The sequence below is a fragment of the Anser cygnoides genome, chromosome 2 (genome assembly GCF_040182565.1).
Source record: "Anser cygnoides isolate HZ-2024a breed goose chromosome 2, Taihu_goose_T2T_genome, whole genome shotgun sequence".
Classification (NCBI taxonomy): domain Eukaryota; kingdom Metazoa; phylum Chordata; class Aves; order Anseriformes; family Anatidae; genus Anser; species Anser cygnoides.
This window is the reverse complement of record NC_089874.1, coordinates 22,056,392-22,081,679: the sequence shown is the minus strand read 5'-3', so window position 1 is coordinate 22,081,679 and position 25,288 is coordinate 22,056,392. Positions and strand designations below refer to the sequence as shown.

At 41.0% G+C, this 25,288-nt stretch overlaps 1 protein-coding gene across 1 annotated transcript in view; it reads right to left on the bottom strand.

The window, feature by feature from the left end:
- Positions 1-799: 799 nt before the first annotated feature.
- ST8SIA6 (ST8 alpha-N-acetyl-neuraminide alpha-2,8-sialyltransferase 6) overlaps positions 800-25,288 on the bottom strand; it is a 46,740-nt gene continuing 22,251 nt past the window's right edge. The window contains exons 5-9 of the mRNA XM_048061691.2: positions 19,671-19,815; positions 17,729-17,841; positions 16,342-16,434; positions 12,823-13,295; positions 800-8,290 (exon numbers count right to left, since the gene is read on the bottom strand). Of these exons, the coding sequence (XP_047917648.2) occupies positions 12,827-13,295; positions 16,342-16,434; positions 17,729-17,841; positions 19,671-19,815 (820 nt within the window). The 3' untranslated portion in view covers positions 800-8,290; positions 12,823-12,826. The remainder of the gene's footprint in view (positions 8,291-12,822; positions 13,296-16,341; positions 16,435-17,728; positions 17,842-19,670; positions 19,816-25,288) is intronic.

The window sequence follows — 25,288 nt, the reverse complement described above, 5'->3', positions numbered from 1 at the left end:
CCCTAAAGGATAATAGTCCACGTCACAAACCAGCTGCACTTACACATTTGCCCTGATTTGATGAGACAGCCAGCTTCTATTTGGAGAAGTCACAGCAAGCAGCACAGAAGCTAGATGGCCTTCTTTTGCCCTAAAGGGAGAAGTAAATGCAATGAGAGGAAATTCTTTCTCTGAAATTCATCTGTTTGAAGCGCACTTACTACAAGTATCTGTGTGTGTGTCCTATGTCCTGTGTCCTTGAGGTCCGCCAGGTATGCCTCTACTAGACATGTACTCACGGTCAGTATTTTCCATGAAAAACTTTCACATGATTGGTTTTAAGGTTTTCAGTTAATCATGTTTCAAATTGCTTGGTTATTTTTAAGAGATATTTTTCAAAATGTATAGCTACTTTTTAGAGAAAAAATGCAACACGTTTTGTTTCTTGTTTGCTTCTTTTTCTTGTTTGAATTTTCTTCATTTGCTGAAATAAAAAATAAAATTATTTCAAGTCAACAGAATTAACAACAGCAGATGGGTAACTGTGTTGCCATACAGGAATGGAAAAGATTGAAATGACATGAAAGAATTATTTAAGGTATATATCTTTATAGAGGCACCAATGCACAGCCCATACCTGTTTTCAAGCACAGCTTGCTTTCTTCCCTGTTCATTTTTAATGAACTGTTCATATTTGTACTGACAGTGGCTAACACTGCTGTGGAGAAATCAGACTAATGCATTGTCTACACTGCTGTGCCTCAGAAGATGTCTTTTTAATTGCTAAGGCTCAGGAATTAAACAAGAAAATAAATCACAATTATGGCTAATAAGTCTTTATTTCCAAACAGAAACTGCAAAAAAAAAATGTTCTATTACAGAACAGGTAACAAGTGCAGAATTCTAAGTATGCATTGTAACAGAGAAACCATTGCCTCCTCGACAAAAAATCATTAGGCACTTAAAACATGAAAACAAAGTATAAATTGGATCAGCTAACAGATGACTCAACAATACAACTTCATCTTGGTTTTCTGTAATAAAAGCACACACGCGTTTGAGGGGCTTTCCCTGCCTCCTCCTAAATCCTGCGCAGACACGTCTACGGTAGGCTGCACACGTGCTACTCATGTGCGGACAGACAACATCGAGTTCACATCTGAAAACATAAATAAGTTCAGCATCGAGAGAATTTGAGGGAACCTTTTTGGAAAGAGCAGCTGCAGAGCAGCTTCACGCGGAGTTTGGCGCTCGTGGAACACAACTACACCAGCTCCAGGGACGGGAAAGCTCTGCTCGGACAGAGACAAACTGCATTGAGAGCACTGGGCCAGAAGTGAGCACAGTGCACCTTTGGAGAGACCATGAAACCTCTGGGCACGAGCTATTGGGGAAACTTTGTGAAATTACATCTTGACACACGGAACAGTCTCTGAAAAGAAGAAAACATGCATTTGGCATCCCTTAGCAGAAGTCCCAAGCAGAACCTCTCCATTCACCTATTTCCTTACTTGTATTTCTTGACCTAAACCAGCAGCAGAGGTGGCCTCTTAGCCCTGCCTTAGAAAGGCAAATCCAAGAAGCAGCTGTCCCAAACATTCCCTTCTAGAAATCAGTCAGATACCCTCAAAAATGACTTTGGGATGTATCACTCTTATTTTAGGTGGCATTATGTAACTTTCCCTGCAGCTTACTCTGGTAGAATAAAATAAAATGAATATTTTAAAATAGTTTTAATTCAATACCTGAAGAAAAGAACATTAAGAATATTAACATAAAGAACACATCTGAACCTACTATATAAAATGTGCATATAAAACAAGCAGAAATTTCAGCTACTACACTTCAATTTCACAACAGTCTAAGAACAATTCTGTACCATAAGCACTAAAAATAAATGCACTAAGAAGTAGAAAAAGGATTTTTAGGGAATCACCTCACCGCTAAGCCAAGAGCTGAGAAACCTAGCAGGCTGCTGAACCACAGGCTTGCTGTGAAGGATCTCCTCTTGTCGGGGACTGAAGTGAATGGTGAGGATTTAGAAACCCATAATCTTGTCTTACACTAGAATATCCCATCCCAACCATTAGCATTATTCATTCCGATAGCCTCTTGCCATAGTACCATGAATTAATGGTGGGATCATGAAAATGCTTCCATTACGCAGCTTTCTGAGCCGTCTCCCGCTGTGGAGAAAAGCAGGATGAAAGAAATAAAAGACAAAACAGCACTAGGTGCAGCAATTTATGTGGCACACTGTACTGCTGATGCTACCTCAGAATTTAGCAAAAGACAGGCTTGACTAGTTATTGGAAAGCAATGCGAGGATGCCATTCCTTCTTGGATTTAACAAGGGATGAGAAGTTCCAGCAGTTCTAGTATTTGAATTAAGAAACACAGTCGGAGTGTTTTCATCCTTAAATCGGTATTTGCCAACACTGGCCACTGAAGGGCAGTTATTTCTCACCCACAAAAGGATGTTAGTTCAGTAAATTCTCATACATCACAATAATTTTAGTTCATTTCCCTCGTGATGGGGTCCATGGGACAGGAAGGTGCTCTGAAAGGTTATGTTACAAACAGAGACCGCTAAATAACCACACCAGTTCCTCTGCTTAGTGGTATGCTGCAGATCTTCTCATGCTCTACTTGATGCATTATTATAATTTAGAGCCAATTAAGAAATACTTAATATGAGCCTCATGAAGATCCAGAACAAAGCTTAGCAGTAATAAATTTGCCCACTCATTGTGCCCTGTAGCCGAAAGCCTCAAATGATTCTTTCAGAGTATCCCAAGAGAGCAGCAGCCTGTGAAACTCTGGCTATCCAGAAATGCAGAGAAGGAGGATTTTCCTGCCTAAAATGAGAGAATCTGAAACCAAGAAAGCCAGGCTCTATGCGGTAATAACATGCCCCTTTGCCACTACTCTGGGCAAGCAGACCCAGAGAGGAGAGAGATTGGCTGCTGGAATATTGCAAGATAAAGGATTACCTGGCTGTGAATAGTTCCAGCTAAGATACACTTAACCAGCAAGCTCACGTGTAAGAATTTTACTGCTTCAAAGTACTACAGCACCCTGGTCTCTGCAGATGTTGTATGAGATGCTGGGCTGAGCAGAGGCTGAAAGCCCAGGTGTGCTGAATTGCGTGCAAGTTTATGCAAGCTTACCAAGCGAGAAACAGTATTTCCAGTCAAAGTCTTCATTTACGGTCATCATTTCTGAACCCACTGCTGGTGGGCAGCTTATTAAAATGACTGAATTGGGAAAGGGAGAAAAGAGCAGCAACAATCACAGAACCACAGAATCATCGAGGTTGGAAGAGACCTCCAGGATCACCTAGACCAACCTCTGACCTAACACTAACAAGCCCTCCACTAAACCATATCACTAATCAACAAGTGCAGGTACCCAGAGCCCTCAAGCCCCCTCTGTCCCTGGGGGAAAGATGGGCTCCAGCCCTGCAGCAGCAGAGCAGCCTCCCTGCTGTTCTGCCCCCACGGTCCCCAGCGGTGTCGCCTCCCCGGCTTGACGTAGGCTTCGGCGGACAGCTGGGCCCACCCAAGAGCCATCAGATACCAAAAGGGCACTGCTGCGTCCCTACCTTGCCACCCGCCTGGTCTCAGCCCTCCTTTGCTGTGACTGGAATTCCCCTGGCTCTGTTGGCAAGAGCCGATTTTCTCCTTCTGGCGCCAGGTTAGCTTTGTGCCGGCTCGGTGTGCCAAATGGGTCAGTGTGGGAGCAGACAGGCACCACAGACAGCACGAAGGAAGGGCTGGAGCACAAGAAGGGGGGCTGGACCCCATCGCCAGCCCTCACAGCTGAAGTCACCGCGGAGCTACGGCCCAAATTTAGCCCCTCAGTGTGAACACTGCTGCCTTCCCTGCGGCTGTAAACCAAGCCATCTTAAGTGTGTTTTACTATGCTGCAAGCACAGCAGCATTTGATTCATAGCCATAGAGGCTCAGTGACAGACACCAAACAGAACCACGTAACGCCCCCCGAGGGAAAAGCAGTAACTAACTCCAGGCAGCGCCGGATCCTACAGGAAAATGCAACAGTAAAGATTCGGAGGAGAAAAAGGAACAAAAGCAGACAAGCGGGCTTTAATCTAAGGATGCCATGAACCAGTCATGTGCAAGGACACTGTCAGCCCCTGCAAAGGTACAGTGGAACTATTACCACATTGGCAGTGCTTCTATCTTTAGAAAACTATTTAATCTCTGTATTCACTCCGCAGCGTGTGACAGCACTGGAGGCCCACAAACCCCAGGAATGATTATTCCTCATACGAAGCAGAGGGAGCTGAGAGGCCCTTCCTAACCTCTGGTCAAGAGTCCTTAATCAAAACCGCACTTGGCTTGGACTTGCAAAAGCATCATAAACATTCCCAGCCAGGTACCAAATCCATTTACTCATCGTTAACCTGGCACAGATGTACCCTAAACGAGAAATAATTTATTCAGCTGTCAGAGAAAGCATCCTTTACCACAGTGACTGTAATTTGGCAAGTCTTGATTAATCTGACTGCACTCTGCCGCCCAGAAATGCTGCTATTAGCTCGCCTGGCCCATGCACAAATGAAGCAGGACCAGCCACAATGCACACGGCAGCAGCAGCGACAACAAAACCAAGCGCGAGAGCTGCGCTCCGGTGATGTGGAGTGGATGCGACCAGCATCACACAATGGCTTCGCGTCTGGAGCGTGGCCTGAGAAAGCTACATTATAGATAATTTCTTAATCTAAAGTCTAACAGACTGCGTTTTTATACTAAGGAGGAGTTAAGAGTATTTGCAGGAAAGGGCAGGAAAGGTTAACAATCCCTCCACACACTTCTTGCCAGTCTTGTGCTCCACATAAATGGCTGAGAGCTCTGAGAGCACAAAGGAGCAGGTCTTCAGGTCAATGCCAAGTTCAGACTTCACTGAAGGCACTAAAAAGTCAGAGTATCTGTCCGTGTTACAGAACTTTGCCCCCATTTGTGCTGATCCATTAAACCCTTCAGTTTAGACCTGTTTTGTCAAGGAAACTAGAACAGTTTTCTTCTTTTCAGCTACATCTCTTAAAATATATTCCAATAAACTTTCTAGTTACTAATATACGTGTGTTATAAATAACATAGCTGCACAGAAATAGCCCAGACACACAGTAACTTCAGCTCTGTGGTGTGTCATAGCACACAGCACACATTTATTCACTGACATGAGGTAATACGGTGCTATCCAACACAGAAAGTTGCTTCTCCCCTTCTCTACTTACACAAAACCAGGCTTTGCATTTTACTCATGCTGAATAGTTCATCAAATTTAATCTGAGCACTGGATGGTATAACCTATGCATCACCTCTAAGCACATACAAACACTTGCAACTGTTGTAGATACCACGCGAGACTGTCTCAGTCTCTAAAAGATGTCTGAATTTTTGGAACTCAGACCATGTAGCTCACCCGAGGGCGTGAGTGGCAGGTGGCTACAGGGCTGAGTGGGCTTGCAGCCCCTCCCTGCCACGTTGGGTGCTGCTTCTACTCCCATGCAAAGCACAGGAAGAGTCGAGGGCTATAAAGACTGGTCTGGGGTCTGCTCCAACTGCCACACGACTAAACTGAGGCTCTGACAGGTGCTTCTTACAGCTTACATAAAAATTTCATGCCATGCAGCTACAGGTGTCAACTAGCAAATCTCAAAGGAAATGGAGCTCTTACCTGGGCACAAGGTCTGCACTGGTGAACGCGGCAAGAAATAGTTTTGAGGACTGAGGCCAGCTGTACGTCTGTGTTAGCAAACTCTCCTTGCCTCGAAACATAACAGCAGTTTCAACCCCAAAACTACAGGGACAGTCCAATCCCAAATCCTGCTACATATGTGGCACTGATCTCTCCCTGCACTGAGCTCAAAGGTGGAGCCAGCCAGGATGGAAGAAAATAAGGGGAAGGAATAAAAATTACCTGTGGAGCCCTTTGAGATAATGATCCGTAGGCTGAACAGAACTCAGCAAGAAGGAGGAAAAGCTACACAGCCAAGATCATCTCATTGCTCTGCACTAGGTGGGGGTAAGTTACAGTCCTTGCCTGAACACAGGTACGTCTTTGACTCCTGGAGGAAATACGAGGTGGGTCTCAACCAAGGCTATTTGCATCACGCAAAGTACATCACTTTGCACAGCTTCCAGTTACCAACACTCAGGTACAGTCCACACGAGTGATTTACGGCAAAGAAAAATTCTCGGAGAAAACTGGTCTTTTATTTGTCTTGTCCAGATTTTGTCTTGGAGCAAATTTGGAGGGAGCAAATTTGTCTTTTACCTCTTAATTGGGGTCTTGCAGTAGGCAATCATCCACCAGACTTGTAACGTGGATGCGAGGTCTTACAGCAGCCAGCTCTCTGCACAAGTGACAGATGCCCGTGGCCAGAAACTGGCACAAATTTCACTGCTAGTGAGGACAAAATGTGGACGTGTGGTGCTGGAACAGTAACAGACCACAATGAATCAAACCCTTGTGCTCGCCTTTTTCAGTCACCAGCTGGTAACACAGCTGTACCAGCGGCTCAATTATGACATCTTTGTTTCTGTTAAAAGCCCTACTGATATTCAGAGGTCCACTTGTGTATTAGTGGGGTGCTATTAGATTCTGATATCATTATTTGGAAATGGCTCAAAATGCTGAATATTTCTCAGCTAACAGAACGGGAATGATAACGATTGATTCTAACACTTTTAGGATTATTTCTGTGATTATAAAACTGCTGCAAGGTAAGCTTTCAAATATTACATCAGTATAGAAAGCTCTTATAACGTATCAGCCTAAAAATGTCTTTTATAAGGTTCAATACATTTTTTTGGGGGGGGAGGGGGGGCAGAAATAATCCTCAATGAGTGGAAAATTGAATGCTCTGTAAACTATCAGTTGATTGGGGATTTAGTGCTACTGTGGTAAAATGAGTTTTAGTAAAGAAAATACCTGACAGTATCTGACTGCGAAAGGACAGGAAGGACACTTTATCTTTGAACTGATCATTGAGTCTCAAAAAAACCACTGAAACTCTTCTTGTAACAGAAACAGGTTACCACTTTTTTTTTTTTTCACTGCAGTAAAAAGTATAAGCAGAAATATACAAGCTGCTACAGCTAGGGGAACAACTGCTTGTTGTAGCGCCCATAAATGTTAATGTGATTCTTTATTTCACTTTTGCTTTTTGCAGGATGTTGCTCCACTGGACCATATGGAAACTTTAAGCACAAGAACTGCACAGGGTTTGAATTAAGTAACCGTAATTTTTTTCTCATATGCCCTGGTATAGGAGCTGACTCTAAAGGGAATGTTCTTCTAATAACGCTCAATGCAGTTTCTTTATCTGTGGTCACACAGAGAAAGGTGTTATGCTAGGTGAAAAAAAAAAAAAAAAAAAACAACAGAAAAACTGCTAGGGCTGGTACAGATCATTTTTCTAGTGAATGGTCCATCTCGTGTGTCAGCAGAGATATAGATCTGGGATTGCAGGAACGTGTGCAAAGTCATGCCCTACCAGGACTCTGGGGACTGCAGCATGAAACCTGGTTTATTGTCCTCATTTGGAGCTGAGCTGGACCTTAGACAGGAACAGGAGCAGGAAGAGAGGTTTGAAAATAATTATACATCTCTGGTCCTTCACACAGTTGTTCACAAAATTAACATCATTCACATGAGCGATCCCATTAAATCCACAGCATTATCTATTGGCCACAAAATTAAAGCACATAAACTACTTGACTATCTCTAACCTGAGGAACTTTTTTCATTTGTGCACCCAGGGACAAACTAAGGATGATTTAGCTCTGAATTCAGTACTCCACCATTGCTCTTCTCATCACCTTTCTCATGTAGACAAATGCTAGCTGTTACAGGATCAAGTTCTTAATTGGAAGTGTTCACTGCCAACTCACGGAGCTCCCATACAGAGGCTACTGCCTGTATTATGGGATAGTAACAAAATCGGAGATCTTACATCAAAATATTTTAGTAATGCTTTAAGAAGCAAAACATGATGAACGTCACATATTGCCACCATCCTGAGATTGTGCTTTGCTACAATTAAAACAATAGTAAGGAGTTTCATAATTTACCAGACAAATGCTATTTTGTATTAAAAAAAAAAGATTACTCGAGGTTCAGAAATGTAGCAGTCAGTGTGTGAAAAATCACTTTCTTTTCTTCCCAAGTGTAAAATATTTCTCTATTGTAATAATGCAGTTTAATGCTCACGAAATCACATCGGATCAAATCCAACACCAAGCTGCTGAGATACACAAATTGTCTCCTTAGCATCATCACCCTGGAATTAAAACAATAAAACATGTTACTGATATTACTTGTACAGTAGGAAAACCGCTTGTTATATTCCAAATCGACCAACAGTTTGGTCCTCTGTGTATGCATTTCACCTTCTGCATGTGCTTTTTCTGCCTTATTTCAAACTGGAAGTCGGTGACATTTATTATACAGTCCTACAGGCTCACAGAAGTCTCCTGGGTAAGCTGGACTCTTAGTGCCTGACCTAGCCTGAGCATCTGCTCTTTGTAAAGGAGGACTGCTTCACTTTAATACCCCCAGAACTGCTCCCACTTACCCCACCTGCACCACCCTCTTCAGCCTTCCTAAGCTGAACAAGGCTGGGCATAAACACATCCACTGCAAATCTGAATATGGGTGAATTAAATTATCTTAATCACATTTTGCAATAGCTAGAGAATGAAATTATTCTGTTTCTTCAACAGGCTAGTTCTGCTGTGGAAAAACAAAACAAAACCCTCATAAATCTGTAAAGATTTTTTTTTTCATTCGATTTAAAACCTAATTTAAATTCTAATCTGATTTAATCTAAATTTTTCTATTCTGGTGGGTTTTAACTAAATAGAAGCAACTTATCTCCACTGGTTTCATTGCTGACATTATTTTTAACACTTAAACTTAGCTCAGTGGCTGAACACATGAGCAAAGTGTGTACTTAAAAGCTATACCGCATGGCTACTAAAGCAGAAGATCTTAGTTTCACCATTGCACGCATGTAATAATTTCATGCTGGATAGTATTTTCCCAAGTCAAGGATCGGCTGAAATTCGGCTGCCTGACAGGAATCCAGAGGGGTCCTTATTTTCAAAATGTGGTATCATTTTTCTCGAGGTAATTAAAAGTAAATTGTGATGTAGCTCATATTTCTCCAGCTACACTGAGACACCACAAGGATAAAAGAATTCCAGTAGGATTTAAGCTCATGTTGGCTATTGTAAATAGGTTATTTATAACAATTATATTTATAAATAGGTTATTTATAGTAGTATTTATAACTTATTTGGATTTCCAGCAGCTTTCAGTATTAAAAAAAACATCACATGCTGGCAGTTTGGAACAACACGACTCTCTTTGATGAGAAGAGAATCACGAGAAAGTGAAGAGGCAGCAGCCCCCTGCTCTACTTGATGCTGCCCAGGCAGCTCCACCTGGGCTGGAAGGCTGCACTGCTTCTCCCTCTGTCAAAAATAGATGGCTTTTAGTCATCTGCTTGGAATGGAAAAGCCTAGAGCCAATTTTTACTTTCCAGGTAACATGCACTCACTCAGCAGTTCTAACTCTAACCTCCAGCTCCTCTCTGCTCCACCTCTCCTCCTTCAGTGCCTTCTGCTTGGACGATTGAGCACTGTTCTCTTCCCCAGGCTCCGGGAGTCTCAGTTTCATTCTTACTTGCTGTGGTGTGGTTTTTTTTTCTGTTGATTGACTCCTCTGAGCAGCTGCTTATTGCTGCTGTGCAGTATGTCAAAGCAACACATACTCTTCTTCCCTGCTGTCTCTTTCTAGCATGCAGAAAAACTGATGGTTCCTTGGTCAGACATTATTTGCATTTTAACTAGGCTTCTGAGCAATCAGGTTTTTGCCCGTCTGATTAATTTATCATCTCACAATTTTTCTAATCAGATTTTTCTCTCTATTTTTAAATAGGAATCCGGCCAATTCCCCTCCTTGAGCCTATGTTTACTTGAAGCTAATAACACACCCTTTAGGCTTATCAGGTTAAAGCAGTGAACAAACAAGACTTCCTTCAGCTGCAGGGCCACAGCAAAAATGATTTGATAATTTAATACAAAATAATCAAGTTCATTATTTTAATTACATTTCAAGATTTTGCTGATGTCTCCTTTCCCATCTTACCATGTGTGATAGGTAGGCATCTGCTTTAGTGAAGACGGGCATATCTGTTGAGCATAATCATAATGGTGCAGGAGTGGATATTAAGGCTGATGGAGTTTCCACAATGGTCAGAACCAGTTCTACAGGACTCTGGTGCCTGACAATCCCCTCTACCCAGCAAGCAAAGTTCACCTCTGCAATGGCAAGGATGGCGTTTAGGAGTGACAGGGCTGAAATGGTTCATTGGGATGCAGGTATGCTCTGCTCTCCCGGTAGTGTTCCGGCACCTGCTCCCTGCTTGCAGCACAGCAGCTTCATTCACCTCTTGTTTAGAGCAGCAGACCTGTGCTCCAGGAATGTGCGAGGGAAATTCTGCCTGAGACTTCTGGGGACACCCGGTGATATAGGGAACCTTCAGCTACCCACTAACAGGGAAGAGTGAGGAGCAGGGAGAAGAACGTTAAAGGGAAATTGAAAAGAGAAATGAGATTGTTCAGTTTTTAGAAAAGGTCATCTCTGGCAAAATAGACTCATTATAGAATTTCAATTATCTCTAATAGTTGATAATAGCAGCAGAATGGTAAATCACACTGAAAGCATTTAATTTCTATTTTTTTTAAGGACTAACTTTTCTCTTTGTAAATAGAAGAGATTAACGTAGTGGAGAAAAAAATTAGGGCAGTACAACTTATCCTCCTGGCTGCTTTTTCCTTTACAGTTTATTTCATAAATTTGACCGCAGAAGTCATTTTCAGCCTGCAAAGCGTGGACAGCATTTAATTAACCTATACAGATGCTTAAACATTTTTGTGGCTGCTATCTGCTTCTCTCTAGATGAAAAATTCATAAGGAGCTGCCTTCCATTTTCTTAGCTGGTGTAGTTACTACAATTAAAATTACATGGTATGTCTCCAGCGATTTATACTGTAGGAAGAATAAATACAATGCAGGAATGTAAACAGCTTTGCCACTACGAAAAATACATTATGTATTTCTTAAACTACATAAGGCTGCAACTTTTTACTAGAGAAAACGCTTACCTTAGCAGCATGAAACTGCAAACACATCACAGAATCATACACACCTCGTTTTAGGTAACCTCCTGCCATGGACTACAAATGAGAACGGATTCACTAGACAGCTTCTAGGTCCCTTCTAGCCTGCTTTATATTGTGCTAATAATACATGAAAGCAGTTTATTTTTCTATTTCTTTGAAGAAACTGAAACTGAATAAGATTGTGCCTTCTTGGTATTAGCTATCTGTTAGTTTAACACTTAGCAGCCTCTGAGTATGAACCAACTGTGAATGCATCTTTGACAGCGTGTTTTCTAAAGAGCACCAAAGAGTACCTTAAAATACATTTCATAAGCTAGTCAGAAGAAAGCCCTTAGCTTAAGAAATCTGATGGTATTTTAATTTATTGAATTAGAAATACAGTCGTAAGATTACATCACTCCAAATAAAACATATTGCATACAGCGGTAGTTCACCTATACAGTTTACTTACTGCTATACTAACTTGGGTTCAAGTTAAAAAAAAAATTGAAGTTAAAAAGAAAAACTTGGTTGTATGGAAGGCAAATCTGACACCAGCATTCTGAGCTGGGGAATTTCTCAGTTAGCTAAGAAGATGAAGAAGTACGGGCACTGGCTGCCCAGGGAAGTGGTCACAGCCCGACACCTGCCAGAGTTCAAGAAGTGTTTGGACAACGCTCTCAGACATACGGTCCGGTTTTTGGGTGGTCCTTCCCGTGTGGAGCCAGGAGTAGGACTCAGTGATCCTTTTGGGACCCTTCCAAATTGGGAGATTCTATGTTCTATTCTAAGTATCTGTACAAATGGGTCTTATTTTGTCAACAGGGCAAATTAAGATTGAAAACATGCAGACAAATCTTTTCAAAGTCATCTGTCATCTGTATGCAGGAAATTGGCTCAAGGTCAGGGGCCAGACTGTGTGCGGCATTTCTTTAAGGCAATACACAGAAGGCAGAGGTCCAAGGGGGATGGGACAGTTAGAAAGGACAGTGAGGGAATGACACTTCACCCTATATTTGTAACTCCCAGATTCGGAGCTGCCTCGAGGTAAAATGCTCAGCAAGATCTGCTACAGTGCATGGCAGCCTCTTCGCTGCTGTCCACAAGCTGTTCAGCAGCCCAGGGCTGACAGCATACTGCTCTCAACATCTCCTTCCCTAACAAGAGGGAACCGAAGTGCATATGCATGCTACTCCTTCATCGTAATCCTTACTTTGGCCTTTGTATACACCTGGAAAGGCTGTGTCTGGATTAGGCATCTTCTCTTGTAGAGTATTGTATGTGACTGCCTTAAATAAAGCGACTCGCAACGGAGGCTGGTTCACTGATACCAAACCAAACATAGGTTGGTAGAGACATATATCTGACATGAGGAGACACTACTGATTGACTGTGAATTGTGGTGATAATATGTATTTAGTTATGCCCATAATCTAAAGTTCACTATTAGGAAGCATTTCTCAACTCTGCAATACATTATATTTATTCAGAAAACTCCAATCTTCCTCTTATTTATGAACACAGCATCCATTGATGACTGTAAAGTGTCTTTAAGGAAGAATAGACCCAAACTGTTTGCAAAACAAGTTTTCCTTTGACACAGTACTTAAATAAGGACATTTTATGTGGTAAGAATGTGACCTACCTTTTTATTCTGATTCACATTTACCAAACTGCAACTTCAAAATGCCTTTGCCATGAAGCTGAAGGATCTGGTTGTATTCTTTGGGCATTGCATGGAAACCTGGTTTAGGCAGCTGGTTGTCATAATAGTGGTGGCTGATTGGCATCTTCTCTGTGGATTTTGAGAAAGGCCAGAAGCCATAAAGCTTCACATTCTCACACAGCTCAACAGCAGCACTAGTGATCATAAAACCAGATGACAAACGATAGGCTTTCACACCCTTAGTTCTCCAGAACTGGGCAAGACTTTTCAGATAGGTGGGGTGAAAAAATATTGCCCTTTGGGTTGCTTTGAACTCTTGCAGAGTGTGATAGACTTTAAAAGAAGTGGCTGTGTTGCTTCTGAAGGAAAAGGCTGGTAATAAGAGGAAAGCATCTCCATAGACCGCGATGTTCTCCACAAATTCTGTCTTCTTTTCATTTAGTTTGTTGTATCTGCCAAGTACAACGTTTTAGGAAAAGAGTGAATGGAATGTACTACTGCCATAAATACATTACAGACCAAGACTGTACAACTGTACTTGCATATACGAGCTGTGAACTCTGCTGCAGCAGTTCAGCCTGTCTACATTGCAGATTTATACCAACCTGTTAGATGTCATCATACGTGCTGTTATGAAAATCTGGCTTTATTGTATAATACGACTGCATTTCATAGGATTGATTTGGCAACACAGGAGTTACTGGAGAAAATCAAATTTACTGTTAATGTGACCAGGACCTGTTTACAGAAATGATTTATTCAAGAAATTTCAAAGAAGAATGGAAAAAAGAAATCGTATTTATACTTTTCTCTGTGTAAGAATACAGGCACTGTGGTATCTACTGCATATATTTGTGAAAAATGTTTCTGCCATCAACATGCATAAAATAACCCCTCTTCAAATCCTGGATGTCTGCCCTTTGTGAAAATACAGTTATGCATGTAAGCAGTCTTGGAGCATTAAAGGTTAGTGTGTGCTCAAGTTTTGCAGGGTCTTAGCTGCTTTTGATATGCTTTTAAAATAGCTGAAAATACAGGCATGTCTATTTGTCTCCTTTGCCAACAAAGGGAACACACGTGGGGTTCTGTAAAGACTTAGAGGTCAAACTTCGTAAATGAAGAGAATTTATACTCAGTTGCTTCAGTTCCCCAACAGCCAGAGAAGAAACTTATTTCTCACCACTGGATAATGCAGTGTTCCCAAATATCGAATAGGGAACTTTACAGGGTGATACAACCCACAAGGGTGTTACTCAATTCATTTCCTTTGTAGATCTTAGCTGTCTGAATGACCTGAACATATGGCATTTGCACCCCCCTTGGGATTCAAAGCACCGAGTCCTCTTTTGTTGGTAGTTGATCACCTGAGCAGTGTGCTTTCACCTTTTTTTTGGCTACCAGAACCCACTGTTCACAAATGGCTCCAGCAGAAAGTGCAAAGCCTGGTTTCATTTCTCTTTGCAACTTGAGCAGGTTCAAACCCTCTTCTCATGCAGCATTTCAAGACAGAGGACAGCAGCCACTGCCATTTCCATTCAAACCTCTCCCTGCTGGAGTAGTTACCAGATGCCTCTCGCACAACTGAACTCATGCAAGGAGAGACACACCCCCTCTCAGTCTGAAGGGATTTAAACTTACAGCTTCTGCTGCCCAGAAAAGTGCCATTACCACCAGACTCTGAAACAGAATGAATGAGAGACTCTCAGCCCCTCCTGTTGAACCTGGGGCCCTGTGCATTCAAGAGTCACAGAGAGAAAGCAAGCAAGCAAGTCCTGAGCTATGGCTAGGAAGTCCTATGGCTAGGAAAAGTGGCCAAAAGGTAAACTTCTGCCCTTTACTACCAGAATCACCTTTGCTTCTACTCAGTGTAAAATGCATAAAAGGCCTTCAGGACAGAATCTAGATGTCTGTTCTTCCTGCTTAGCTAAAAGCCTGAACAACTCAGTCGTGTCTTGCTTTCCCTTCAAGCTCTGCTATGGTAAGGTGCAGCACAGCCCAGCTCTGTTAGGACACGTAAGAATTGTGCTTCTTTCCGCCAAGAGAGTCTGTCTGCATCATATACCCCGGCAGACACAATTCATGAGGTGATTACCTTAACAGTAGTAACATCAGATTAACCCAGTACCCAAACACAGTATTAGAAATTAAAGTGAGTAAAGTCAGAACAGGTCTTCTAAATGAGCAAACAAACTTAGCTCTGCTGAATGGTACCAAGTTACTTCCCTTCCCTCTCCTCCTTCAAAAGCATCTACAGTCTTCTCTGAATATTTAAATAATTATTCTTTACAAATCCTAAAGTCTTCCCATAATCACATTTCATCCTCAAACAGGTTTAATTCCTATTACTTTCAGTGTAAGTGCTATCAGTTCTGGTGTGGTTTAATTTGGCTAAAAATGAGTGTAGCTGTGGCAGGGCACTATAATCAAGCCCAGAGAAATCATGCATCATGCCAGCAGTCACCAGTGAAGCTAAGTCACTGGACTAAGTTTTCCTTTCTCATATTCTTGTGCACGCCCAGTAACATCAATGAGCTATATCCATTATATGGGAAGCAAAAATTCATCTTCATTTAAATTTAAATTTTGCTTTGGGTAAGCATCAAAGCAGTTAGTACTCATTACAAAAAATCGAGTTCTGTCCTGAATCAATGACAAACGCCTGTTAGTCATTTCTATGCTTACTATGCTTACTGTACCTTTCCTTCTGGCTTTTAAGAATAAAAACAAAACTTTGCCTGATGTTGTCTATTTGCCAAATATAGGTATCACAGACAATAAGATAAAGTAAGATCAGTAAGGAGTAAATAACATGCCACAGCAGTCCTTTTCATAGATAAGCTGCAGCTCCAGACTGCTGAAGATGCCAGATTAGTCAGCCTGGTCTTATTAGTGTTTTTTTTTTTTTTTTCATCAAGGAAGTAAAAAAAAATATTTTCTGAGAAAAAAAAGGTGTGACCAGCTTCTATACAAAAAAAAAAAAAAAGAAAGAAAAAAAAAAAGAGAGAGAGAGAAAACAGATTAGAGAAATTGGGCCTCTGTTTAGGAAATATCCTTAATCAGAACAGCCCCTTAGAACATTAACTAGTAATGTGTTTACAGTACCACTGATAGAGTTGGACACACTTCCAACCTCTCCCGATTTATGATTACAGTTCCTTTCTTATACTGGGGCTCATGAGAGCCTTGGTGGGGAGGGGGGAGAAGGAAGAGGCTCGGACTTGCAATCATCAGTTTTACTCTGTCATAAAGTATAGATTGATGCCAATCAAAAACCTTGCTAAACTGGGTATTGCTGACTCCTTTCTGCTACAAAAGGCCAGGTTTAACAGATTTCCATTTAGAATGGTGCATATTTTACATGAGAACTAAAGCTCATTAATGAGGTAATCTGTATGCACTGCTCTCTGTGATGGTATCCCAATGGATTTTTAACAAAAACTAAATCATGTCAAACAATTATACGATATTGCACAGAATCAGAATTACAGTGTTACTTACTTCTGAGCTATGATACTTGGATTAACAGTCACAAGGTTTGTTTTATTGCCAACATCTTTGCTAATGCTTCCTGTAGTTGGAGGGAGGTTACACCTGAAATCGAGAAACACTTATTTAAACAGATGCCCACCAGAAATGCTTTGCAGTAGTTACTTGCAAATTCCTCTCTTGTGCAATGACACTTTCATGTCAGCTCTCAGGGATCTCTAAGCACTTTACAAATATTAAATAAGGCTTAGAGCACTTCTGGTAAAAATATTTAATCTACTGTACAGATGGTTAAAATAGGGCACAGAGAGCTCATTTTCATAAATCATCTCACAAATCAGAGGCAAAGTTAAAATCCCATAAGGAGCCAGTCTGTGAATGCCCTATGTTAGCTGCTGGAAAATATTGCACTTCTTGCCTAAACAATGCATTTCATCTGAAAAGTCTTCTATTATTTCCTGTTTAAAAAGATTGATCGATATCAATCCCTCAGCTGGCACAGCAATGTTGATGGCTGTTTCATGAGACAACAATAGCGTAACTCACCCAACTGCAGAAACAGTGGTTTCTGTTATAAGGTAAAGAAGGTATTTTTTTAAAGCCAGGTATTTAGGTTTAGCATCTTAGGATGCAGAATTCCCATTTGTATTAAAATCAGTTATCTAATTAGAAATACTTTTTTATTATTTGAAAAGCCCATATATTACTCAAAGACAGGAAGATGAACAATATCCAGGAGACCGTGTGATCGGACATCACTGAGTGATGAAACTTCACTTGGTTAATCTCCTTACTTGCAGAAACAACAATCCACGACTTGCACTGAAAGAGTGGCTCAAATTATGCTCTGAATGTGCCTATTTTTCACCACATTCCATAGAGGGACTGAAAAAAAAATACTTAAATTAGATGCCCAATTTTTTAGATTGATAACAGAAGGTGAGACAATACTGGGGCAGTTAAATAACTGCATTAGTGAGACAACCTAAGACTAAGTAAACCTTTTGTAAACCCAGGGGCAAAAGTGAACTTGATATTTAACACCAGTCTTTCTTGTTTCAATTTCAGTTTTTTTTCATTCTCTTCTCCTGATTAAAAAAAAAAGAAAAAAAGAGTTCTCTCTCCCTAAGGGTGTTAAATGAAAAGAAATTTCAGATTCTCAGATAATGAAATTTCACATCACTGGCAAGGTACCTTTATAATCATGGACTATACATCTATCCACATAGTCCCCTCTTTACTTAGGAAGCAGAGTCCTGAAATCTACAAAGCAGAAAGAGTATCCTTTGAGAGGCAGAAGATCTTTCCTCCTTGATACAAACTGGCATTGGCATGCTTCCAAGCCTGCCAAGCTTGTAGAAATGTTCAACACTCTTCAGTGAGATGAAGCAGCTCTTACCTAAACACAAAGTCAGAACGATCGATTTCAGCTCCACAGCTGGAATTTTTCAGAATGCCTCCATTTCCAACCACTGCACAGTTCTTGAAGGGATAAACCGAGAGAGGAGGGGACTACAAACAAATAAAAAGACACAGCGTATGCTTTATAAATGTTTTGTTTCTTTGCATCTTCAGTCATTTGTCCTTGCAGGTTTAATCCCGTAAATCCCAGTGAAAGCATTCACCATTTAGCAGACGCTGTTGCCTGGCACGGACAGCCAAGAGCCAAAAATAGGCCCCAACAGACTGAGAACTGTTACTTCTGTCTTCAGCACTTTGAGAGAATAATATTGGATGAATACATTTTAAATTTGCATAATGAAAAAATATCTAGTGGTGGACTGAATTTTTGACAAGCTAAAGAACTAACTCTTACTGAAGATAGTTTAAACTCACCCATTTTCCTTTGCACTGTAACGGGCTGAGTTGTCACATGGTCGCTGACTGTGTCAGCTCATAGAAAATAACTTTGTAAATACTCACTACTTCATAATCGCTCAATTGTATGAGGTAAAATAATGAATGTAAGGGAACCTGAAGATGCTGCAAGGGATAAGCATGTGTCCTGGCTTAGCTCATGGTGAATCTGACTGGTAACTGAAGCAGTTACTGCCTCTGGCTGTTCACCTTCTCTCTTCCTCTTCTCTTAGAGGTTGCTGTCTTGCAGTGGGGAAGCTGAATGGGAGCGAAGTACGTCCGCTTGTGAACCAGCACAGATCACAACCTAGCAAATTAATGAAACTTGTTGGCTGTTTCAGTTGACAATATAGTTGGCTGTTACCCCAGGGTCTCAGAAACATCTCATACATCTCATTCAGTCTCTCCTGCTGTGGGAGCACTGGCATTCAACTGAGAGGCCAACAGCTGGGCTACTTCAACTGCAGAAACCGAACCTCCTTGTAAAACTGAGTCAAAACTTGCTTACAGAAATCATTATCCTTCCTCTTTTTCTCATCAGCTTGCTCAAAGAAAAGCAGGAAGGAGCACCATTACGAACAAGGAAAAAAGAGTGGGGAAAGTGGCGGATGTCACGCTGCCCACCAATACATCACAAAACAACATGTTCAAATACTTTGCTCAGCTCTGAAAAGACACCGGGAGAACACACAGGCCAGATACCTCTGGCTGGCCTAGCATGTATTTATATATATATATGTACAAAAAAAAAACAAACAAACAAACACATTTTTCTTTCCTTCAGTGTAAGTTTGGAACCACTGTAACTTTCTCCTTTTCAATGAAGATTTTAGTGATTCAGAGCAGCATAAGAAAGGACTAGGCTCATCTCACATATCAAGAATCCCAAAGAGGGGGAAGAGGGCTCCCATGCACTGGTATTGAGAAATTAAGTACATCTTTGTGCCCCCCTTTGTCTGGTCTCCAGAGCCTGTATGTCTGTTAAAAGTCCCCAGCTACAAAATCTGATTCCTTTGTTCAATCTGTGTTTCTGGCTGCAAAGGCCCCACACCACTATCAGGTTTACCCCGAAACAGCTTTCATAAGTTAAATGCCTAAGCCCTCACTGGAAAGGGCATGGAAACACAAGGAATATGAAATTTTGTTCAAAACTGAAACGTCTTGAAAAGGGAATGAGGAAAGTAAAGCAAGCTATCTCAGAGGTTTCAGTTCTGAAACCAGCTGGCTGCCAAGACAGGCTGCAACATGGGTTCTGTAGCATCTCTACCTACAATCAGATCTATGATGTGCTGTCCATGCCTCCACCGTTGCAGAAGAAAGATAAAAAAAAAAAAAAACAACGAAAGGTCTTGCAAGGTGAATGAAGAAGCACATACAGGGTCTGAAGGGGCTCTTCCATATGGATGAAACAAAGCAGCTCTACTACTAATCCACAATATATGTGATACTGCAAGTATAATAACAGGCAAAGATACAGTTCTTACCACAGGCAGCATCCTATAAATGTCCTCTGTAATAAGGATGGTCTTTTTACTGTCCACTTCATAACTCATGTTACTTCCCAATGGGGTGTTGTTTTGAGAAGCAATAAAATTGTGAGCTGCATCACAGCAGGAAGCCAACTCTGACCTGCAAAAACAAACAAACAAACAAACAAACCCGCTCAAAGACAGGCAAATAAGCACAAAAGAGGTGGTACAGAACTAGCTGAATGAAAACCAGTTCTAATTAACTAAGCACCAAAAGTCTGTATGAACCCTTGACAATAATGTCATTTCCCTTGACTTGCTTTGTAGAGAAAGCCCATTTTCACAGCAAATGTGCAGGCGCTGATCAGTTCAAGAACTCCTTCCCTTATCCTGTTTTGCTCTCTTGGTCTCCCTTTCCCATGCAGAAAAAGTCATAATCAGGCTTCTCCTTATTATTAACTGTTAAGATTGCTGCAGAAACATTGAGAGACTTAATTCCCCAAAGAGTTCACAACGGGATTTCCATCAACCTAGAACAAGTGATTGTAAGATAATAGAAAGCTGAAGAAAGAAAGAACCACGCAGATGAAAAGAATGATGAGAAGTACTGGCTATAGTTCTCAGGGAACAAATAAATGGTTGCAAGTCAATTAATTAATAATTCATTTCTGCAACTGTTCAGCACAGTTTTCTTGTGCACAATATATCACAGATGTTAAATAAATTATATCACAACTTGTAAATAAGAGGACAGATATCTTCTCTGCAGAGACAGTCTAGTTGTGCCCCAGAATACCTAGCAGAAGTCCTTAAATATATAAAAGCACAAGGGACTCACTCGAACTTCATGTTGGAGTGAAGTCTCTATCACTCATCTTACAAATCCTGTTACCTCCAAATTTATAAAGACATATACGTATGTAAACAACCTATTTTGTTAACTGCGAAATGCAATGGCAAGCCCCATCAGAAGTTTGAGATCAGACCTGAAACTCTGTAATGCATTTGGTTTAGGGAATGATGATCTCTCTGCAGCACTGAATCCAATTTTCAGATTGTAAAGCTGAACCATTCGTGGCCAGCCGTTACGTATCAATTGACAGGGCATAGCTATCTCATGAGGTGTGATACAAAGGGAACTACCAACCACTTAGAGGGGCAAATTCATTGAGAACAGAGTTGCTTGGAATTTTGAAAAAGATAACAGATTGTGAAGAATAAATACATTTACAGGAAGAGCCAGAGAAACAGAAAAGTTTTATTTCAAACTTTCTCAGTGGCTAAGGTAAAACAAACTTTGAAGAAATTAAACAATACAGGCCAAATTCTGTCTGAAAGTAAGCTGATTTTAATAGGGTAAGACAGGTAAGAGAAATTGCTAAATTTGATTTCATCAACATTGTATGCAGAGCACATATTCTAATAGTAATATGAATTTATTTCTGATGGAGATGGGGGATGCTTTAGCACATGGAAGAACCCAAGGACTGTGTTTCCTGGAAGAAAAGGGAAGAGAACAATTAGGTCTGTGATACTTCCCAACCTACACTTCTCTTGAAATAATGGTCAAAATGGTGGCTGCAGAGGTAGAGAGGGGGAGTTTGGCAATTAATTGGTTTGGTTAATACATGAAAGACCAAATGAAAGAATACCATTTCAATTGCCACACTGCTTACTGGTATATATTAACCCATTTTAAATACTGATGTCTGAAACTCCTCAAAGACAAAGTTACTAGACGTGTGAGGAACGCTGGGAATGATTGTCTTCTGGGATGGAACAGATCTGAAATAATCGTACTGGGAGAGTTGGCAGGAAATGTTACAGGGAAATAATTACTCCCGAAAGAGTAAACAGTAGGGTTTGGATTTGCACAAGCCATATTCCACTCCTGTCCCTAAGCACAGTGATTCCCACTGCCTTGCTTGAAGCCTTAAGGTGGGGTTTGCAGTCACCCAAAACCAGTTAGGTACAGAGGTGGGGAGGGAACTAGGACTATACCCTTGTGGGTCAAGAGGTGCATAAATGGGGAAAATAATTACTCTGTGCATATAGTGTCCTGTTTTAAACATATGGGAAAACACAAATTGAGCCATGAGGCAGGCAAGTTAAATGAGTAAGTCCAGGAACACTGGATGTTACTCAACCAGTCATGACTGACTGGTCATATCTGCCCCATTTCGGCCCCCGTGTCCAGCTCCCTCCTGCTGGCCAGGTTACTGTGCTCAGACCCCACTCTCTGTCCCTAAGAAAGCAACCAGCCTTCGTTGCTCCCTGGCAAGCACATGGAGACAAGCAACAACAAAAATTATTATTTTGATATTCTTGAATGTTTTTCTCAAAGGTAAACTAAACAGGCCTAAATATTTTCTGTGCCAACCACACGACACTCAGAGTAGAAGGAGTAACACCACAATATTTTTGCCCAGCTTTCGTAAAGCAGAAGTGTGTGATAGCTACCAGAATCTGAGAAAGCAAACTGACGATAGATAACATTCATTAATAAAGATGATGCATTTTTGCTTTTTACTACTCATCCACAGGAATGAATGCCTCAATAAAAGCAGAAACAGTCGGGAAGAAAAACAGATATGAGAATTAATAAGAAAGTAATCGCTTAAATTAATATTATGGATTCACTGAGGAAGTAAAACAGAGCCAGGCTAGTTCAGAAATGCAGCGAGAAGAGAACACACATTGATTAATGATATATATTCTTATATTACCTAACAGCATACATGCTAAAGACATAACAATAAAAACCTATTACCTAGATCAAATCAGGACAGACTTCCACAGTGCCCACGCATCCATGTACAAAGCTCTAGCAGGAAAGCATGTAGCTGCAGACAGCAATACTCAGTGGCAACACACTCAGCAGTCTGTTCATATAAGATTTTTACAAGCTGTGACATGGGGCACCTCTACAGTGCAAACAATGAAAGGGATACAGACTGGGCAGTTCAGGTAACCTATTAGCACCACTGTCATCCTAATATTAACGTCATTCATGGTCTCTGTCATAAGCTAACGACACCCTGAAGTGCTCAGATTTCATAAGACTGTGACACGTATTGTACAAGTTGTTTCTTTAACAGGTATGATACGTTAGGTGGTGCAAAGACAAGACAAAACTTTAACATGTGTATCATGCCACCTGAGGAGAGAGAAATTGGTAAAATCTACAACACAAGACAATTCCTAACCAGATGGTTAGAGACAAAGGTCAGAATCATAACAGCACCAAATGATGCTACCTGAAAGCCAAACTATAAATTTCCCGTGGAAGGACAGAAAGAGATCCATGTTGTCTGTTCATAACAAGAGAAAATGCTGATATGGGGACAGCTCTTGGAAGCAGGGATGTTGCTATATAGGTTATGCACCCACCCTATATATGTGTAAGAACATGGGCACATCTTACAGTGAGGTTTAAGTGTCAATTGTTATCAGAGCTGCTACACCGTTTGAACTGATAATACATATCTCATAAACCTGAGGAAGTACAGTCATGATAGCCTTAATCAATAACCTCACCAGAGCGGTGTGCTGCATTTGCCTCTGAAGTTTTGTTTGTATTAGAAAACACAGAGTCATTGTTGAACTGAATAACGCTTTTTATTGATCGTCAGATGCTTTTGCTGAATTTCATCCATCGTAGACCAGCAACACTGGAACCAGTTCTGTATTGAGGTCAACTGAGATGGGATTCTGAGCCCACACAGCATCTAGATAGTTTCTTCTGCTTTGCAGGCACTGAGAACTTAAGAAAATCCTGTCTTCTGAAGCAAGTCTTCAAAGTATTGAGACAAGCCAAAGGAATGATGTTTTCCAACTCCTATGCAGTTAGCCCATATTGAACCGTGGGCAGTAATAGCAGACTGCTGCGTGGATAGCACCTGCATCAAAAATCCTCTGCGTAACGCAAACCCACCACACAAATACTATACTTTATTTAGTGAACTGGAAGTCAGATGTCTAAGTATCTGTAGGATCTAAACATGCTGATGCAGTTTCTTTACAGCTTCTGTAGTAGCTGTGTAGCCAGGAAGCTCAGCCAGAACTACTGTATCCCTCCCAGCTGCAAAATTAATTAGCGCAGCCTGGTTCTGCACAAATATATGTCTCTGAGCTGGTTCAGTGCTTGGGCACAGCCCGCACATGCCTGCTGACAAGACACAGCGTGTGCACATCCTGAAGAGACTGCAAATATCTCAACGCTTTCCTTCCAAAAGCTCGTTTTGAACCAGCCATAAAGGCTAATGCAGTTGGTTAACCAAGGGCTAGCAGAGTTTCTCAGCAGATCCAAAAGCCAGCTTTGTCCTTATCCTGAGTGGAATGGGAAGAATGTAACAGTTAATAACAGTGAAATCTGTCTTTATGCAAACAGATTCTGCAGAGTTTAAAAGATCCTGACTCCTCCACATTACTAATATAAGCAGCAAGAGGACCTTTGCTTCATCCTCCTGCAGTTAAGTATGATGTTTTTTATCCAGAATGCTTTCTTTCATCAGAGACATTTAGCTAAAGTCATTTTGTTCTATATTTTTCAAAAACATATATTCAGATAAATACCTGCAGGCATTTGCTTCTGCACAAAAACGTTACTCACCCTAATAATTTGTGGCACAAAAAGGAATATACTACTGGCATAATCTGATCCAATCTAGAGCCGGACCACTGGCCAACACAGTTAACTGTGATCCTCAAGGGGTTACTGTCCCCCCAATGGCACGTTAGTTGGCAGAATCTGACACACCTCTGTGAACTTCATAGGACGTATTTTCTGTACATTACACTTCAGTGTGACACCAGTGCTTGGAGACATGAGGCCAGAGGGCATTCTTCACTGCTGAGGACAGCTGTGTGAAATATATCACAGTGATTATACATTGGACTAAATTGCGGTGGGAGAAGGGAAAAGTGGATGTGGAGTAAAACACTGCTCTAAAAAGTAGATGCTCAAATGTCCAGTAAGGCTACTGGGGGAAGGGTGAGAAGAAGCCATCTTAATTTGCACAAAAGAAAGTTTAAATTAAATAGGAAGCACACTGAAACAAGTTGCTTGGGTAAGCCGCAGAATCTCAACAACTGGAGATTTTTTATAGATATATGGCCAAACGTCTTTCAGTAATGTTCTGAATACATTGCATTCTGTCTAAGTCAAGATGGACTACAAAGATAGTCCAGAAACCAGATAGTCTTGAGATCCCTTCAAGCTCTGTATTTCTACAAACTGTAATCTCTTCAATTCACTTTTCATAAATATCTGTGTAAGTGAATGCTGGTTTGCAAAAAGCCTATCATGTCAGTCTTATTTGCACACTATCCACACCAGCAATGCTTACTGCCATATCTCTTTGTGGCTCTTCAGTTACTCAGTCAGGAACTGAAACACCACATAAAATAGATAACCAAACACAAAGTAAGAATGGCAATTATTTAAAGCTGTAACTCCTCTGAGCCTGGTGCTAAGTGTATTTCACAACATGGCTTTTAATATCATTTGAATAAAAGACAAAGTATACAAAGTAATAAATGTCTGTGGAGTACTAACAACCTAAGAAAATCTTTTTTTTCCCAATAGCTTATTTTAGTTTTTCACTTAGCTTGGGTATTTGCAACCATCAGTT